The sequence below is a fragment of the Parasteatoda tepidariorum genome, chromosome 9 (genome assembly GCF_982258835.1).
Source record: "Parasteatoda tepidariorum strain Cologne lab strain chromosome 9, Ptep-v5.0, whole genome shotgun sequence".
Lineage (NCBI taxonomy): Eukaryota > Metazoa > Arthropoda > Arachnida > Araneae > Theridiidae > Parasteatoda > Parasteatoda tepidariorum.
Genome location: NC_141763.1, coordinates 79,745,461 through 79,762,179, shown reverse-complemented (window position 1 = coordinate 79,762,179; position 16,719 = coordinate 79,745,461). Strand labels below are relative to the sequence as shown.

Sequence of the window (16,719 nt, the reverse complement as noted above, 5' to 3'; positions counted from 1 at the left end):
TTGTTTTATCAAAACCAAATTTTAAAATTAGGAAAAAAATACTTTCTTAGGTATTTTTTTTAAAAATTTGTTCTTTTTAAGCAGATTTCCGAAAATAAGATACATCAAAATGCTCGTAACGTTGCAAAATCTTTGTTCAGTGAGTAATGAGAAATTCAGTGCTCAGTGAGCAAAGAAAAAAAAGAGAGAGAGAGAGAATTTCTATCTAAAGTAAGTAGTTTAATAGTTTGTGAGGCCATATTTCAAATATTCTTGTTGATTAGTGTTACATATTATTTAAATTTTGGAAACCAGACCAAAAAACAGTTTTTTTTTTAGTAAGCAGGAGCATTTTACAGATTCGGTTTTTCAGCTCTCAAGGTAACATCAATTTAGAAAATTCAGGATAATTCCCAATGACCTTACTTTATTCACATAATTTTACAATGCATAATTTTATAATGCAAATATGTTACCGGCAAAGTATGAAATCCGGCATTCTATAGAATGCCTAGGCATTGTATATAATGCCTAAAACTAGCCAGCAATGTATGAAACGATTTATATTTCACACATTGCCTAGGCATTCTATAGAATGCCAAATAAGAAGCAGGCACAGTATAAAATCTTCTGTGGTCATGTTAGTAAAGGTGATGAAATGGATATTTTGTGCAATATTTGTTTCGAAACTGAATATATATATATATATATATATATATATATATATATATATATATATATATATATATATATATATATATATATATATATATATATATATATATATATATATATATATATATATATATATATATATATATATATATATCATGATCCAAATGGGCCATCCTACATAGTCTCCAAAAAATACTTAAGAATGGTCGAAGGTTTGAGATTCTTTAATTTATATTTCTTTTAATAAAACTTTCATCATATCTCGAAAACTAATAGCTTGAATTAAACACTCCCAAATTCTTATTTATAGCCTCATTCATATTTATAGCCTAAATTCACATAGTAGCCATCACAATCTGGAAAATATGGTTCTTATAGTTCAATCACAAAAGCAGTCAACAGTTTGCGCCCCATTATGTTAAATTTCTCTCTTTGCGTATTTTGATATACTTAAGAAGCCAAATTTTTATTTATCAAGAACTATTCCATCAATTCCCTTGTTTAAATTTGAAATAGTAAACTTTATGACTGTGTAAAAAGTCCATTGCAAAAATTTAAGGTGCTTTTGAGGCTATTTTAAGGTGTTAAGGTTGATTTGACGTTTATTTGAAGTTAGTTTCAAAAAACCTTAAAAATTCACCCTCCGATGGCTTATAATCAAGTCGCATGAAGTTGTTTTATTCACACTTGAGAATGAGAGAAATCTATCTTAGAGCAACTAACTTAAAGAGGCTGTTTTTGAGTAGTACGGGTTATTTTTTCGACATTTCAAGAAAATAAGTATATTTGAGGTGGGAATAATTGCCACCCGTTTTCAACTAAAATTATTGCTGAGCTATACATGAGGTTGATTTTATGAGGTTGAAATTGAAGTTTATTGATGAGGTTATTTTTGGTGTAAAACCTAATTGTATTTTTTTACATCTATCAACTTCAACTCAACCTCAGAAACGAATTATTTTGGCACGGAGACAGTTTTTATTCACTTTATTAGTTACTGAGATATGACGAAATACAAAAAAGCTGAAATTCATTATGGTACCTAAGCTTTCGACCACTGACCTGTCTAATCTTTTAGGACCATATTTTCAGATCGCTGAAACTCTGTCCTATTTTGAGAGTCAAGAATCTAATTCCGTCAACAACAAAAGGATGATTTGATTATTCCTTATTCAGAAACAGTACGTTTTAGCGTCTGATTTCATAACTTAATATATCGTCAACTCTAAGAAATTAACTCATTGAAGGTCTTAGAGCCAGACTTAGTACGTAAAAATCAGATCATTAGATCAAAAGTTATTTCCGATATCCTCTTTCCTTGCGCACTTTACTATAATAAGACATTTATAAAGTAATTTACAATCCTTTATATTCATAAATATTAATTTTAAAAAAAATTTCGTGAAAAATATTTAGAATTACCATTATTCAGGATATATAAATTATAATTTTTTTCAAAATTATTGAAATACATTTTATTTGTAATCAATACATTTTCGCAAAAAGCTATTTTCTAAAAATAAATATGGAAACAAAATGATTCATAAATCATCAATTCAAAAAATAAATTAATTTCTGACTTTTTTAAAAATTTTACTTTAATAACCAGACGCTTTGTAATGTACTTATTCTGATTTAAAAATATGAATATTATGACGTTAAAAATATCTATAGTAATATGAATAACTATCGAAATTAAATAAAATCTTATTTTCAATTCATTTTGAGATGAGGCATTATCTTTTAGGAAAAAAAATCATTATTTGTCAATATAAATTCAAATACAAATAAAAATAAATAAAACTTCAAGTAAATGTCTTTCCTAAATTCCGTCAATGGCATTGTCGTTTCCATAAACCTTCTTTAAAATTCCACACAAAGTCTTTTTTTTTATTTTTATATGAAATAGCTACAGGGCATTTATATCTTGCATTTATGATTCTTCGTTTTCAAATCACGAAAACAAGTTAAAAATGAGTAAGAGGAAAAATATATTTTCAAAAAAAATTATTTTATGATATTTGTAAAACAACAAAATATCGAAACCGAAAATGCAGTTTGCGTGAGTGAGGTTAAAAATCTGAAGCATTGTAAAACTAAAATATGGGAAACATGCTGTCTAAAAACCTTTCATAATTTCTATTTTTAGTCCTTTTATCAAATGTCTAAAAATTGGAACCTCAAAATTTGAGTTATATTTCGTTTAACATCCTTAAAAAAAATTAACATTGCCATAATCTGTTCATTCGTTATCAATTTAAAATGTAATTAATCTGAACCCAATTTTAGACTTATATATCTTTTTTAATTTAAAATAAAAATGAGAAAAAAAATTGATAATAGTATGTGCTTAGATAGATGATGCTTTTTATTATCCATTATTATTTTAGAATTTAATATACTTTTAGTTTCTTTGTTAAAGAAGATGTAAGATTTAATATATTTTTAGATTCATTGTTTGAAGAAGAAGACTAAAAGCTTTAAACTGCATTGATAAGTATGAGAAATCGCATATACTAAACAATTTTAGATTTATAAAATGATTCAATAAAGTACTCTCTAAGTATTTTTTGAGAAGGATAAGAAAATAAGTTAGTACAGAAGTGTTTCCAGTATTTTGTCTAACCCTGTATATATATATATATATATATATATATATATATATATATATATATATACATATATATATATATATATATATATATATATATATATATATATATATATATATATATATATATATATATATATATATATATATATATATATATATATATATATATATATATATATATATATATATATATATATATATATATATATATATATATATATATATATATATATATATATATATATATATATATATATTCTCGCCTTCATATGGAGAGAACCAGGGATCCGCTATCTACCCTCAAATGCCCGGTTTAATGGTCTGGGCAGGTATCATGTTGGATGTCCACACACCTCTCCATGTCTCTGAAAGAGGCTCTGTGAATGGTGTGAGGTATAGGGATGAGGTCCTGGAACCCTAAGTTTGCTTTTTCCTGGGTGCAGTTGGCCATGAGTTCATTTTATTGAACGATAACACGAGGCCACAGAGAGCTCTTCTGGTCAACGAATTTTTAGAGAGTGAGGATATTCGCCGGATGGATTGGCCAGCCAGATCTCCTGATCTCAACCCTATAGATAATGTCTGGGGTGCACTGGGAATGGCAACTGCAACTCGCTACCCCCTCCGAGGACCATCCAGGGAATGCAAACAGCGTCGCTGAATGGGGACAATTGCCACAAGAAATGTTGAACTGCCTCATTTCAAGTATGAAATCGCGCTGCAAGGCCTGTATAATTGTAAGAGGGGACTATACCCCAATTAATCCATTTTTATTATAGTTTATTCTGCAACCGTTGTTTCATACCTTCCGACTTCAGTGAGTGTTAAACACGATCATGGGTGTGTATTACAATTGTTGAATGGTTATTTGTTTTGTGTTGTATCACTGTATGTACATATCAAATTTCATTAAAATCAGTCCAATAGTTCTAGAGATAATCGACCAAGTCGGCAAATTCTCTTAATTTCTTACACCAGTGTATTTTCCATATTTTCTCTATATTTTTAACTTTATAATATATATATATATATATATATATATATATATATATATATATATATATATATATATATATATATATATATATATATATATATATATATATATATATATATATATATATATATATATATGGCGTGCTTAATGTTTTAGCGGCCCAGTGCAAAACATTGAGGTATTTTGGAGAATTGATTTTTTTTTTTATTTCAATAATAATTTTTTTTAAACATTATTTTCTTGTTTAACGATCAACACTCTGATAAAATGAATATATAATACTTAATATTATTTAACAGTAATTTTGTAACAAAATAAAAAATTTAATATTATTATTTAATTATGGCAAACTAATTACTAAATAAATTAAGTTAGTTACTACTTTCTATCAAACTCAAAACCTTAATGAATTGTACAGACAGAGAATCGATTTGTCAAGTGAGAAGTAAATTAATTTAGATCGGAAAGCATTCTTAAATTAAATTATTCTTGGCAGAAAAAGTTTTTATTGTTTAATTAAAAGTATATAACTTAACAACTATATTTAATAAAATTTAAAATTACTTGTATTCAAATCAATGTGTATAAAATTAAATGTGTATAAAATTAAATGTGTGTAAAATTAAATTGGTATATTTGAAATATTTACTGATAGGGAAAAAAACAAATTATTTTGCATACTATAATGAGCACATTAAAATATGAAAATGGCATAAAAAGAATAATGGAATATTATTATTTAAAAGTTACACTCTTAGCCACATTTCAGTTTTTGAATAGCAAAAAAAATCTTATATCGTTTTTTAATTTATTATCATTTAAAAGTTACATTCTTATCCGCATTTCAGTTCTTGAACAGAAAAAAAATCTTATTTCGTTTTTTAATTTATTATCATTTAAAAGTTACATTTTTATCTACATTTAAGTTCTTGAACAGAAAAAAAATTATCGTTTTATCTTATTTCTAATTTATTGTTTTATATTCCTTTTTTCGTTTTTTGATTTATTATCAATAAGATTTTATACCAGTGATTTATTATCTCAGCCTTAAGTATATACATATTAGATAATGCAATACTGTAGAAATATAATTAATTTCCTCATGATAAGAATAAAAGATTTATTATCAATGAGATTTGATATCAGTGATTTATTATCACAGTCTTATGTATTTACATATTAGATAATGCAAGGCTGTAAAAATATAATTAATTTCCTCATTATAAGAATAAAAGATTTATTATCATTGAGATTTGATATCAGTAATTTATTATCACAGTCTTATGTATTTACATATTAGATAATGCAATACTGTATAAATGTAATTAATTTCCTCATGATAAGAATAAAAGATTTATTATCAATGAGATTTGATATCAGTAATTTATTATCACAGTCTTATGTATTTACATATTAGATAATGCAATACTGTATAAATTAATTTCCTCATAATAAGAATAAAAGATTTATTATCATTGAGATTAGATATCAGGGATTTATTATCTCAGCCTTAAGTCTATACATATTAGATAATGCAAGGCTGTAAAAATATAATTAATTTCCTCATTATAAGAATAAAAGATTTATTATCAATGAGATTTGATATCAGTGATTTATTATCACAGTCTTATGTATTTACATATTAGATAATGCAATACTGTATAAATATAATTAATTTTCTCATAATAAGAATAAAAAATTTATTATCAATGAGATTTGATATCAGTGATTCATTATCTCAGCCTTGTGTATATACATATTAGATAATGCAATACTGTACAAATAATACTTTCTATATTAATCTATGATTTAAAAAAAAATCACAATGATTCATATTAACCAATGTTTTTTTAAATAAAATATTTTTTAATCGTGCTAACCCTGCTTTTTATTTTTCTTGGCATTATCTGCAGCAGTTCTTAGGGATTGCTATCCACACACTCACAAATGGGCAATAATTGAAATTTTTAATATAATTAATTTCTATGACATCAAAGTTAAATCCATATTATTATTTTAAAAATTACAATTCTGATATAAAGGATCATTAACTGAAATAAAATTAGATAGATTTATAAATATCAATAAAAATAATTCGTAAAAATAATATATCCACGTAATAAATTTTTTCTCTCCAAGATATAGCAAATGTAAGGAAAAACAAACAAAATTGCTTACAAATATGGATAAGTAAATTATAATGCAATTTTTTTAACTTCTTGGGCAGCTAAATTATCTATTAAAACAGAAAAATCTAAAGAAGTTTATAGATCATTCTCAAAAGGAATAAATGCCAAAGATGAAAGGTGGGTATTAGTTATCATTGATCTGAATACATTTTTATCAGCTTCAGTTTTGAAAAGAAACGTTCTCCAGTAGCAATATTAAGAGGAACAGTAAGAAAAATTCTTAAAACAATCACAAAAATTGGTATAGCATCGGTGAAATTATGTTTGCACTGTAAAGTTTTTTTTCTGTAGTATTCATTATCCTTCTTGAGACTAGAAACCTTGATTCATAGGCAGTAACTAAATAGCAATGTGAGAGAAATTAACTATGGCAATGTCTTCTTCACATTTCCCAACTCCCAGACCACAGAAAGACGACGATAACTGGCTATAAGTTAAATAACCTTTTCTACTGGGAAAGAAATAGAACTAAGAGTGTAATTTATTAACAGTTAAAGGAAATTTTCTCTACGCGGCAAGAAAGAGAAGGAAGAAAAAAACTGTAACATAAGCATATATTAACAAGTTTTGGTAATTTAGCGGCCCATTAGAACATCTAAGTCAAGCATCAGGGGCTGTGGTCAGTAGGTGGGTGGGAAACCACTTTGGTTAGCCTGCGTAGGGACCGAGGATACGTGATATCGGTTCTCGTTAAACCGTTCTACTGTAAAGTGCTCGAAGTCGCACACAGGTCTTCGGTCTACCAAAGCGGGAGAGCCATTATCTCTGAAGAGGGTCAAGATTTTCGTGAAATGTTTTCGGATCATCCTTAACGACGTATACCATTTCATCACCAACAGCCCGTTGCACAGCTCTGGCGTGATGTAAATTAAGTTCCTAATTACCTAGTTTTTGAAATTACATAATTTAATTGGATTCATTACCATAATCACGGATAAAATTTTTGTGTTAAATATTTTCAACCCAACTTTTTAAAACACTTAGGTCACGTTCCAATAATATCACTGGTTACACTGGTGACAACAGTTTGTCGCACCAATTGTTCCGATATGAAAATTGGTTACACTAGTCGTTCCTTTATTCAAACTGGCATTTAAATCGACCATGCCACCCTTCATTTATCAGAAGGTACCTCATGATAGAATCAAGTTAGCATGTCTTATATGCTAATGAATTGATGTTTAGAATTTATAATGGTAGTTTCGCCACATTACTACCTTCCCAGAATTTTATCGTCCCCTTTTAGTCTTATCTGACACATAGGTAATTTTCATTTCTGTCGGACTAACTGCTGAAGTTTCGCCTTAAAACTTCTTCACATAAACAAATTTGCTTTCGTGAAATATTTTATGTTGAAAATACAGTTATTAGATATTTAAAGTCAATTTTCTCATAAACATTGCACTATATACCATCTATATCAGTCCCGCAGTGGACTGATCGTTAAGACACGGCTCCCAGCAGATCACCAAATTCAAGCATCACTAGTTGCGGTCAGTGTACGGGTGGGTGACCACTTGGATCAGTCTGTGTATGGACCAAGGGTGTGCGGTATATGTCCTCGTTAAACTGTTCTACTGTAAAGTGTTCGACTTCGCGTGCAGGTCGTCAGGCTACCGAAGCGAGGGTGCCATCCCCTGTGCAGAGGATCAAAATTGTGATGGCATATCTTCGGATCATCCTCAGGGGTGTTTCCCAGACCATCGCCAATTGCCCATTGTGTAGCTCTAGTGCGATGTAAACCATCTATATCAAAATAGCAGTTGCAAAAAATTTTCTAAATTCCAGCAATCAAATGTTAAAATTTATTTTGACTGTCTGTCATTTACATTAATGCTTTTACTTAGTAAGTAAAAGCATTAATGTCAATGACAAAGAAATAGACCTTATGTTAAATTTCCATGTTTGTTTGGCTAACCGACGGAGGCATTTTAAAGGTGGCTTCTCATGTACGTCAAATGCTGTCAAGTTTACATTTTAAAAGACCTTATTATATTTAGATAAAGTTGCTCTCGTGAGGAAAATTATAAGGAAGGAAAGTTTATTTTATATTTAAAATAAATTAATTTATAAAAATTATACTATTTACAAAAAAAAAATGAAGCAAAAAATAGGCTAAATATTTTTATTTTTAATTTAAGGAATCAAAAGAAGAAAATGCATTAAATTCTAAATGATGTTGTGCTCTGGATAATGAGTTTTAAAAAAAAGCTATTGTTTTTAATGCTTCTTACATGAGCAATAAAATATTTTTAAGGGCTAAATAATTTAAATTTGTTTTAAATTGAATTGTCAAAATATTTTTATGTAACTATAATGTTTAGAATGTTTATTATTTTTTAACAGATTGAACGAAAATGTTTGAGGTATTCAGTCCCCATTTTCTGTATGTTGATAATCATATTTCAGTAACTTCCTAAAATTCTAACACATAAAGAAATGGCAATACTACTCGATTATCTTATGCAGTATGCTTATATTTAAAAAAAAATCTTATCTTGTGCACTGGGGAGGCGGGTAAACTCCTTTATTTTATGGTAGGAAATATTTAAAACTGCCCCATCATTAGAGATTATTTCCTATTAAGAGTTTTTGAAATGCGTCGATTTTTTTTTATGCATTTAATGTAATTTTCGGTCAGATTAATGTAAATGTTGCAAATTTAAAAACTAATAACTAAATAAAAGAACTCAAGTGATAATAAATTAAAACATTCATCTTTTCATGTAAGTAACGGTGATTTAAATGGCTTTTTTTGTTTAATTAATGCAAATTTAATTCGATTCTTCTTTAATAAATCTAAACAATAGATGATTTAATATTATATCATTGTCAGAAGTATAACGATTTACTTTGTAAAAAAATTAAATAAATAAAATTACGATACCAGTAAATTTGGAAGCAAAACTATAAACAATTTTACTGAGTAAATTTTTATGTTTCTCTTTTATTGTTAAATACTTCAATATACTGAGAATATGAATATATTTTAAAATAATCAATTAATTTTAAATTTGGAAAAATGTACAAAAATGATCAAAAACTGTTATTGATGCTAAAATAACTCAAGAAAAAATAATAACTCAGTGTACAATGATATATAATTAATAGTAGAAAAAACAATTCAAACAATTTTTCTATATGAGATTTCTTTTTTTTAAATTCTTTTTTCTTCTTATTTTTCTTTTGTAGGTGATTTTGCGTAAAACTCATTTGTTAATTTTTGTTTACTTTAACTTTATGTTTTGAATTGACAGCAGATCACCGAAGTCAAGCATAACTGGCTGCGGTCAGTGTCAGTGACCACTTGGATGAGTCTGCGTATGAACCGAGGGTGTGCAGTATTGGTCCTCGTTAAACTGTTCTACCGTAAAGTGCTCGACTTCGCGTGGTAGTTGCAGGTAGTTGGGCTACCGAAGTGGGGGTGTCATTCCCTCTGCAGAGGATCAAAATAGTGATGGTCTGTCTTCGGATCATCCTCAGGGATGTTTCCCAGACCGTCGCCAATAGCCCATTGTGCAGCTCTAGTGAGTCGTAAATGAACTACAACAACAACAAAAACAACAACAATTATGAATTGAAGAGAATAAAATATTCAAATATTCAAACTAGAGACTTGTTAATATTTCTTGTATTCTATTTTTTTATTTTTTATTTCTCATGCGTGATAAAAGTTTTACTTTCAATCAACTAAATTTATAAATCATACGAAGAAGAACTGTGGAACTAATAAAGCATGTGCATAATTTTTGTGCTTTATTTTATAAAACTGTTTTAAAAGTCTAGAAACATAAATTCTTTAACAATTCAAAAATAGAACACCCTGAAAATAAATAAAATACCCAAATAAGAAGGAAGAATACCCAAGTAATAAATATAATCAGGAATGCACTTTTCACAGAAGATTCTGAAGGAGGAGAGCGTCAGAACCTAATCACGCCGAAAGTAACTGAGGTCACGTGACTGGTTCACTAATATTGAAACACGGCCTTAACTTCACTTTGACTTTAACTTCAAGTCCCATTCAACTTTATTTGTAAACAATTCGAAGTAAAAATACGTAATTTAACGCATCGCGGGTGATATGAAACTTGACAGCCAAGAATATGATTTTAGTTAACGTTTATTATTTTTAAAATGAAAATAAATTCTATCGAGATCTCTTTATAAAATCAACTAGAAGCTTAACTGTGGGATTTCTGGCAAGACAGTCTAAATAAACTCTCTTGTTAATGTTATTTGCTAGAAGGTTTTGTTTTTCTCTTTCATATTTTAGCCCATGTTGTATCATACCAAATTATTTTGCCTGAAAAAAAATATTTTTGTATAATGACAGTAGATATTATCATTACTTTTTATAACGCATTGTCTCTTTAGAGTTAAAAATAGTTGGCGAAACAGATCACAATACAAAAATATCCCCGTAACCAAATGAAAAAAATGCTTCGTAATAAAATATTTATGATTTATAAACTATTGAATACATTGCTTATTATTAATAATTTTACTTGTAAACTTTTATTTCTAACTGAAAAATATATTTTACCCAAAGATAGATTTGATAAAGTATCACCTACCTAGAACTAGGACAGAGAATGAGACAATAATGAAATAAAAGATGCAGTTGCTTACAACAGCAATTTACACAAATTTGCTTTACCCATATTAAATTAATATTAAGGTTAAAAAACTGGAATAAAACTGTTTTCAACCTGATTTACATAATGTGTATTCTATACTGAAATTACTGTCCCAGTTATGTTTAAATTGATTAATTTATATATTTGACATTTTATATAATTATCTATAAAAGAATAAGTAAAGTTTTATAATGATGTTTTATACTTAAATGTAAATTTAATATTTGAGGGCTAGGGCAAAAAACTGTACAATGTATTACAATAACAATACCAGAGTTCTCCCTAAAAATTAAAAAATGGGCAGTTAACTTTTTGTAAAAGTTTATTAAAATGTGTAATATTATGAAATAACTGAGCGATTCAATTTTTAAATCTCAACAGTTTTTAAATTGCCGTCTTATAATATTTTATGGATGTATTTCAAAAATAAACCTCTGTGTATAAATTTTTTTCAAAAAAAGTAAACTAAAAATTATTAATTGAATAATAAATGATTATTAATAAATTATAATTAATAAATGATTATTTGATAAAAACTTGAAAGCTTTTTTCTATCATTTAAACTGAAAATTATGAGAAAAAAAAACTTTTAAAAGCATTTTTTTTTTAAAAAAAGAGGTATTTATTTAAAAAATAATTTTAAATCATTAAATAATTTGTTAATACCCCCCATGGAAAAAGAGATGAAAATTTAGCAAGTTAAGAATGACCCTAACAAAGTAAATATTTGTAACAGTGATAAGAATTGAACCTGTGTAGTGGACAATTACAATAAATTTTTTATTTAAATCTTAATGTATTCAAAATCCCTTAAAAGTCCCAGAAAACATTATATTACTTTCTTGAAAGTACTATTTATTAAATTATTTATCAATAAAAAAGGCTTCCTTTAATTTTTTCTGAAATGGGGAGTCACATGATAATTCATGAACTGATGTCACACACGACCATCTGCCATTCATTTACAATCGCTGTGCTGTGAAAACCAATACTTCTTGCTTTTATTTGAATTTTCATAATAAAATCCTACTATTTTAGATGCTATATAACTAAGGGAGAACAACGATATGTTTAATAAATTGTACCCTAATGTAGCTCAAAGAAAATGTGGGTTTAATATTACATATTTTTATAGCAATGTTAAATTTCAATTGTACCCACTGAAACATTGTTAATAGTTGACGAAATTTTCTACTTCTAAAAAATGTAGGTAAGCTTAAGTTATCTATTTATTTTTCCTGGTGTGAATTCAATGCTGGGAATTATCTTCAATATACCAGTTGTCTTTTCAAAAACTTGTGATCTCAGCAAAGCTTACAATTCTTCCTTAAAAAAAATATATTAAGTTATTTAAAATTAAGTAAAGTAAGATAAAAATTTAATTCATTCCACTAGATTTTATTAACTTTCTTTTAATTGTGTTACTCTATGTTATAAGAGTATTGAAATCAAGCACATGGATTTATTTAGAAACAAGAATTAAATTTTATAAATACATATAAAATAATTTATAGCCATAGCAAAGGTTCTATTTACTTAAATAATAAAAATATTGAGAAAAGATGTCAACATTTCTGTCTACTTTTTAATTTTTTAATAAATATAAAAATGTATAATGTGTTGTTCATTTTACTATTTTAGAATTTGTCATTGCAAGCACTGACAATTAGTTTGCAAAAATAAGGAGAGAAATCAACAATAACCATACTTTGTAAACACTTTATTGCAGAAACAAGATTTAAAATATATAAATTTGAAAATAAAAATAATTTCTAACAGCAGTAAAATTTCTCTCTACTCAAAGAATAATAAATATAAGCATTAATGTGTATTTAAATATTTATTACATAGTGAAAAAAAAAGTAGACATAAACGGCATTAGTAAATCTTTACTTTAAAAAAAAGTCCTTCAACTCAAGTAAAAAAAAATACAAACAATAATTAAATTACATTGCTTGAATTTTTGAACTATAGCACAAAGAATTTAATGATAATGGATTGCTATTTTTAAGTGGACTAGATTTCTGAAAATACTGATTTGTTTTATTGCAATACTGTAAAATCATCCACCCTATACTTAAATAGCTGTGAGTGATTTTAATTAAGTAATTAGCATTATTTTAATTAGCATTTAATTAAGTATTGGAGCATTATTTTAACTTAAAAGTAAGTGAAATAAAATAATATTTTCTATGAATTTTAACACCACTAATTTCAGCCGAAAAGAAATATTAACTTGTTCTGAAGAGCTGCGTAATCATTTCTTCAGATATTTTAGTGATAAATAAACAGTTTGAAATTTTTAAAATCTTTCTTTAATTTTGCACACTCTTAAAACTATAAATTTAATTCACAAAGTTTTTACTTATAATTTACAAAGGATGTTTATAAGATATAAGTGATATCAAAATTAAAAGAGCTTTGAAATAACCTTAGCAAATCAAGGCAGCACGTTTCTTTTCAGCACATGTGACATCATAACAAATCAGACATCGTTTCTTATTGCTCCACTTATGGAGGGAACTTTTTGAGCAGTTTAAATGTTTAATAATAAAATAAACATTTGACAAAAAAGCAATCAGATTTTCGGTTACAGGAGAGAATTTTCAATAAGTTGCGATTGAAAAAAAAATTAAGAGATGCTGTAAGTGTCCATTATTATTCAAACTCTGAATAAATTTTTTTTTCAAAATGAAGTATGAATAAAAAAGCAATGTTTTTAAAGGATGGTGGCTTATTTGTATAAAGAGATCGGTATTTATAGGAATCAAAAGGAAAGCCGGGCAAGCCGCCTTTCTAAAAGGGAGAACACTGTAATACACTGAGATAAGAACTGTTCCAAATTTTATATTTCTTGATTAATTTTTTAAGGACTACATGAATTCCATATTTGATATTTAATACAACTATTTATAGTAACTGGGAAAAGAGTTTACAAAATATGACAATTACAATTATGTATAATTGTATCCAAATAATTTCTGGTGCCATCTAGACTCACTGGAATTTTTAGTAACTTTCTAAAGCAAAATTTAAAAACCTGAGTGTCACGGACTTAACACAATGTATTCCACCTGTAACTGCAGGTTTTTAAATTTTAAAGAATATTTTAAATTTCTGAATGTTTATAAAAATTTTAGGATATGTAAATGACACCAATATTTATTTAAAAAATAATTGTGAACTGTTCCAGTTTTTAAGAATAGTGATTTCTTTTTCAGGAATAAGTGAGTTTTATATTTGATATTTACTACCATTATTTGCAAAGGATTTTTTGAATTGCAGCTTTATGATGTTAATAACAATTAATTGTAAGAATTTAGCATTGAAAGTTTTACAAAACATGAAATTTGAAAAACCATGCCAATAACAACCAAAAACTTGTGAATTCTTGATATACTTATTGTAATTTTGCCAAAAAGAAAGCTCCTTAATTGTCTTCACTTTTTTTTTTAATATTGATATTGTTATTCATAATTTAAATGCTAAGACTATCATTTTTTTGGTCTTTAAATTCAAATTTTAGTTTTTATAAGAATATATTGTGATTATAATTATTATCTTTGATGTTTAGGATGTCTGTATACTGATGCATTGTTCCAGACTTTTTTGATGTTCCTTTTTTGATTGTTGCAGTGTTTTTAAGTATTATACATGGAGGAAAACAGTAAGTATTCTAATAAAAAATATTTAAAAAAAAGAATAGGTATTTAACTTTTTATGATGGTTCACACTTTTTAATGAACTGAAACATCTTTTTCGATACCAACTTGAAATACTGATAGTATGAGTGATTCTTCTGCTTTAATTGATAACGTGAGCAGGAAAAAATACTGATTGCACAATTTCTTATAATTTTTCAATGTGAGCAAAAAAACAGTTCTCTGAATGAAGCATAAGAAAAACATTTTATAAACCATTCTTAGTTCCTTTTAAATTAGAAGTGTTACCAAAATAACTTTTTTGCTAGTGTCTGGATAATTTGCAAAAAACAGCAAGATCTACAAATCTTTGAAATTTTCATGCTATTGTTTGTAGAATAAAAGTATCTTACGTAGTAGTATTATATATTTATTTTTCTTCTCATAGCCGATTTCTTTTTATTTTTCAATGTTTTATCCATTTTAACTAGGTATTTATTTATTTATTTTTATTTATTTCTTTAGAACTGAATTCTGTAACGATCTGCCCATTTGGTAATTTTATATCAAATAAGCTGATCTCTAAATACATTACATATGATCTCTGACAGATTACATCTATATTATTTTAGGGGTTTTCAACCTTTTTTTCACCTATGTACCAGTAAAGTAAATAAATTCTTAGTCCTCTAATGAAATAATATCCAAAAAGAAAACTAATATCAAGGAAATTTTTTATTTTATTAAATTTGTTGTTATGAAATAGTGGCTTTTGTGTTGTGTAATTTTTAAGTGGATAAGCAAGAGAATATATTTTGTTGATCTGTCCTCAAGAAATGAACAGCTTTGTTGAATTTTGGGCGGAAAACTTATTTCAGACAGAACTGAAAACCTATTTCTATGCTGATTAGAAGTCAGAAAAATAATCTACAAAATCTCTGTTAGTTTGATACTTGGTAATTTTTTTTGTAAAGGTGTGACCAAAAGCGATATAGTGATTGAATTTTACATCAAGTGCTATGGAATGGTCCAGAAATGACATTCTTTGATTTTTGTAAGAAGTTTGTGAAATTGTGAAGAGGAGAGGGTAAAAAGAAGTTTGACATCACACATTTTGCAGCAATTCTAACATTTTTGAATATTATATTCAAAAACTTTAAAAGAATCTAAGTTTGTTAAAAAATTTTAAGTAGTGTTAATGATTTTTTAATTTCTAGTGCCATTTCTGCTTACTCTAATTTTTAGCAACTTTTATTACTAAATTATTTTTAAAAAATTAAAAACAGTGTCATTGACATAACACAATTTATTACGTCTAATTTTTGTAACAGAACTAAATTTTTTGCTGTAACACAGAGAAACCATGACATATCTCTTTTAAAAATTACTAATTTTACTTTTGAGTGTGCGCAACAGGTTAAAAAACTTGGAAGTAGACGAATAGGTTATTTATAACAAACAAAGGTTTCTGCACCAGGATGGTGGGCATAGAGAGCCCGCCTTTTAATGAAGTTAACCAAGTTTGAATCCCAGCGATGGCTGATCGATACAAATCTGCATCCGGCTTGCACCGACCATAGTGCTGGCGTGAAAGATCCTCAGTGGTAGACGGATCATGGGTTAGACTCCCCTTGCCATCAGGCTAACCGTGGGAGGTTCTTGTGGTATTCCTCTCCATGTAAGGCAAATTTCTCCTAATACTTGATCCAGGAGTTTCCTTGTTTTCCAGATTGGGTTCAAAATTGCAAGGTTACGGAGTTGAACGTTAGTAGTTGTGAACTCAAAAATTCGGTCGGCTGTTCAACGACAGTTATAAACTAATAAAAAAATCAAAGGTTTCTATGGGTGAAGAAACAGATTCTAGCCCAAATTTATCAATGTTAAAACAAAAAATTACCTGTGCCAAACCTGAATTAAGCCAATTGCTTCATACGACAGTGAAAGCTGGTCACTAAATAAATTTAAAAAACACAAGTTGATGATC

At 27.2% G+C, this 16,719-nt stretch overlaps 1 protein-coding gene across 1 annotated transcript in view; it reads left to right on the top strand.

Moving 5' to 3' along the window:
- Nucleotides 1-10,463: 10,463 nt before the first annotated feature.
- Nucleotides 10,464-16,719, top strand: part of LOC107439827 (coiled-coil domain-containing protein 40) — a 40,649-nt gene continuing 34,393 nt past the window's right edge. The window contains exons 1-2 of the mRNA XM_016052544.4: nt 10,464-10,703; nt 14,669-14,761. Of these exons, the coding sequence (XP_015908030.1) occupies nt 14,749-14,761 (13 nt within the window). The 5' untranslated portion in view covers nt 10,464-10,703; nt 14,669-14,748. The remainder of the gene's footprint in view (nt 10,704-14,668; nt 14,762-16,719) is intronic.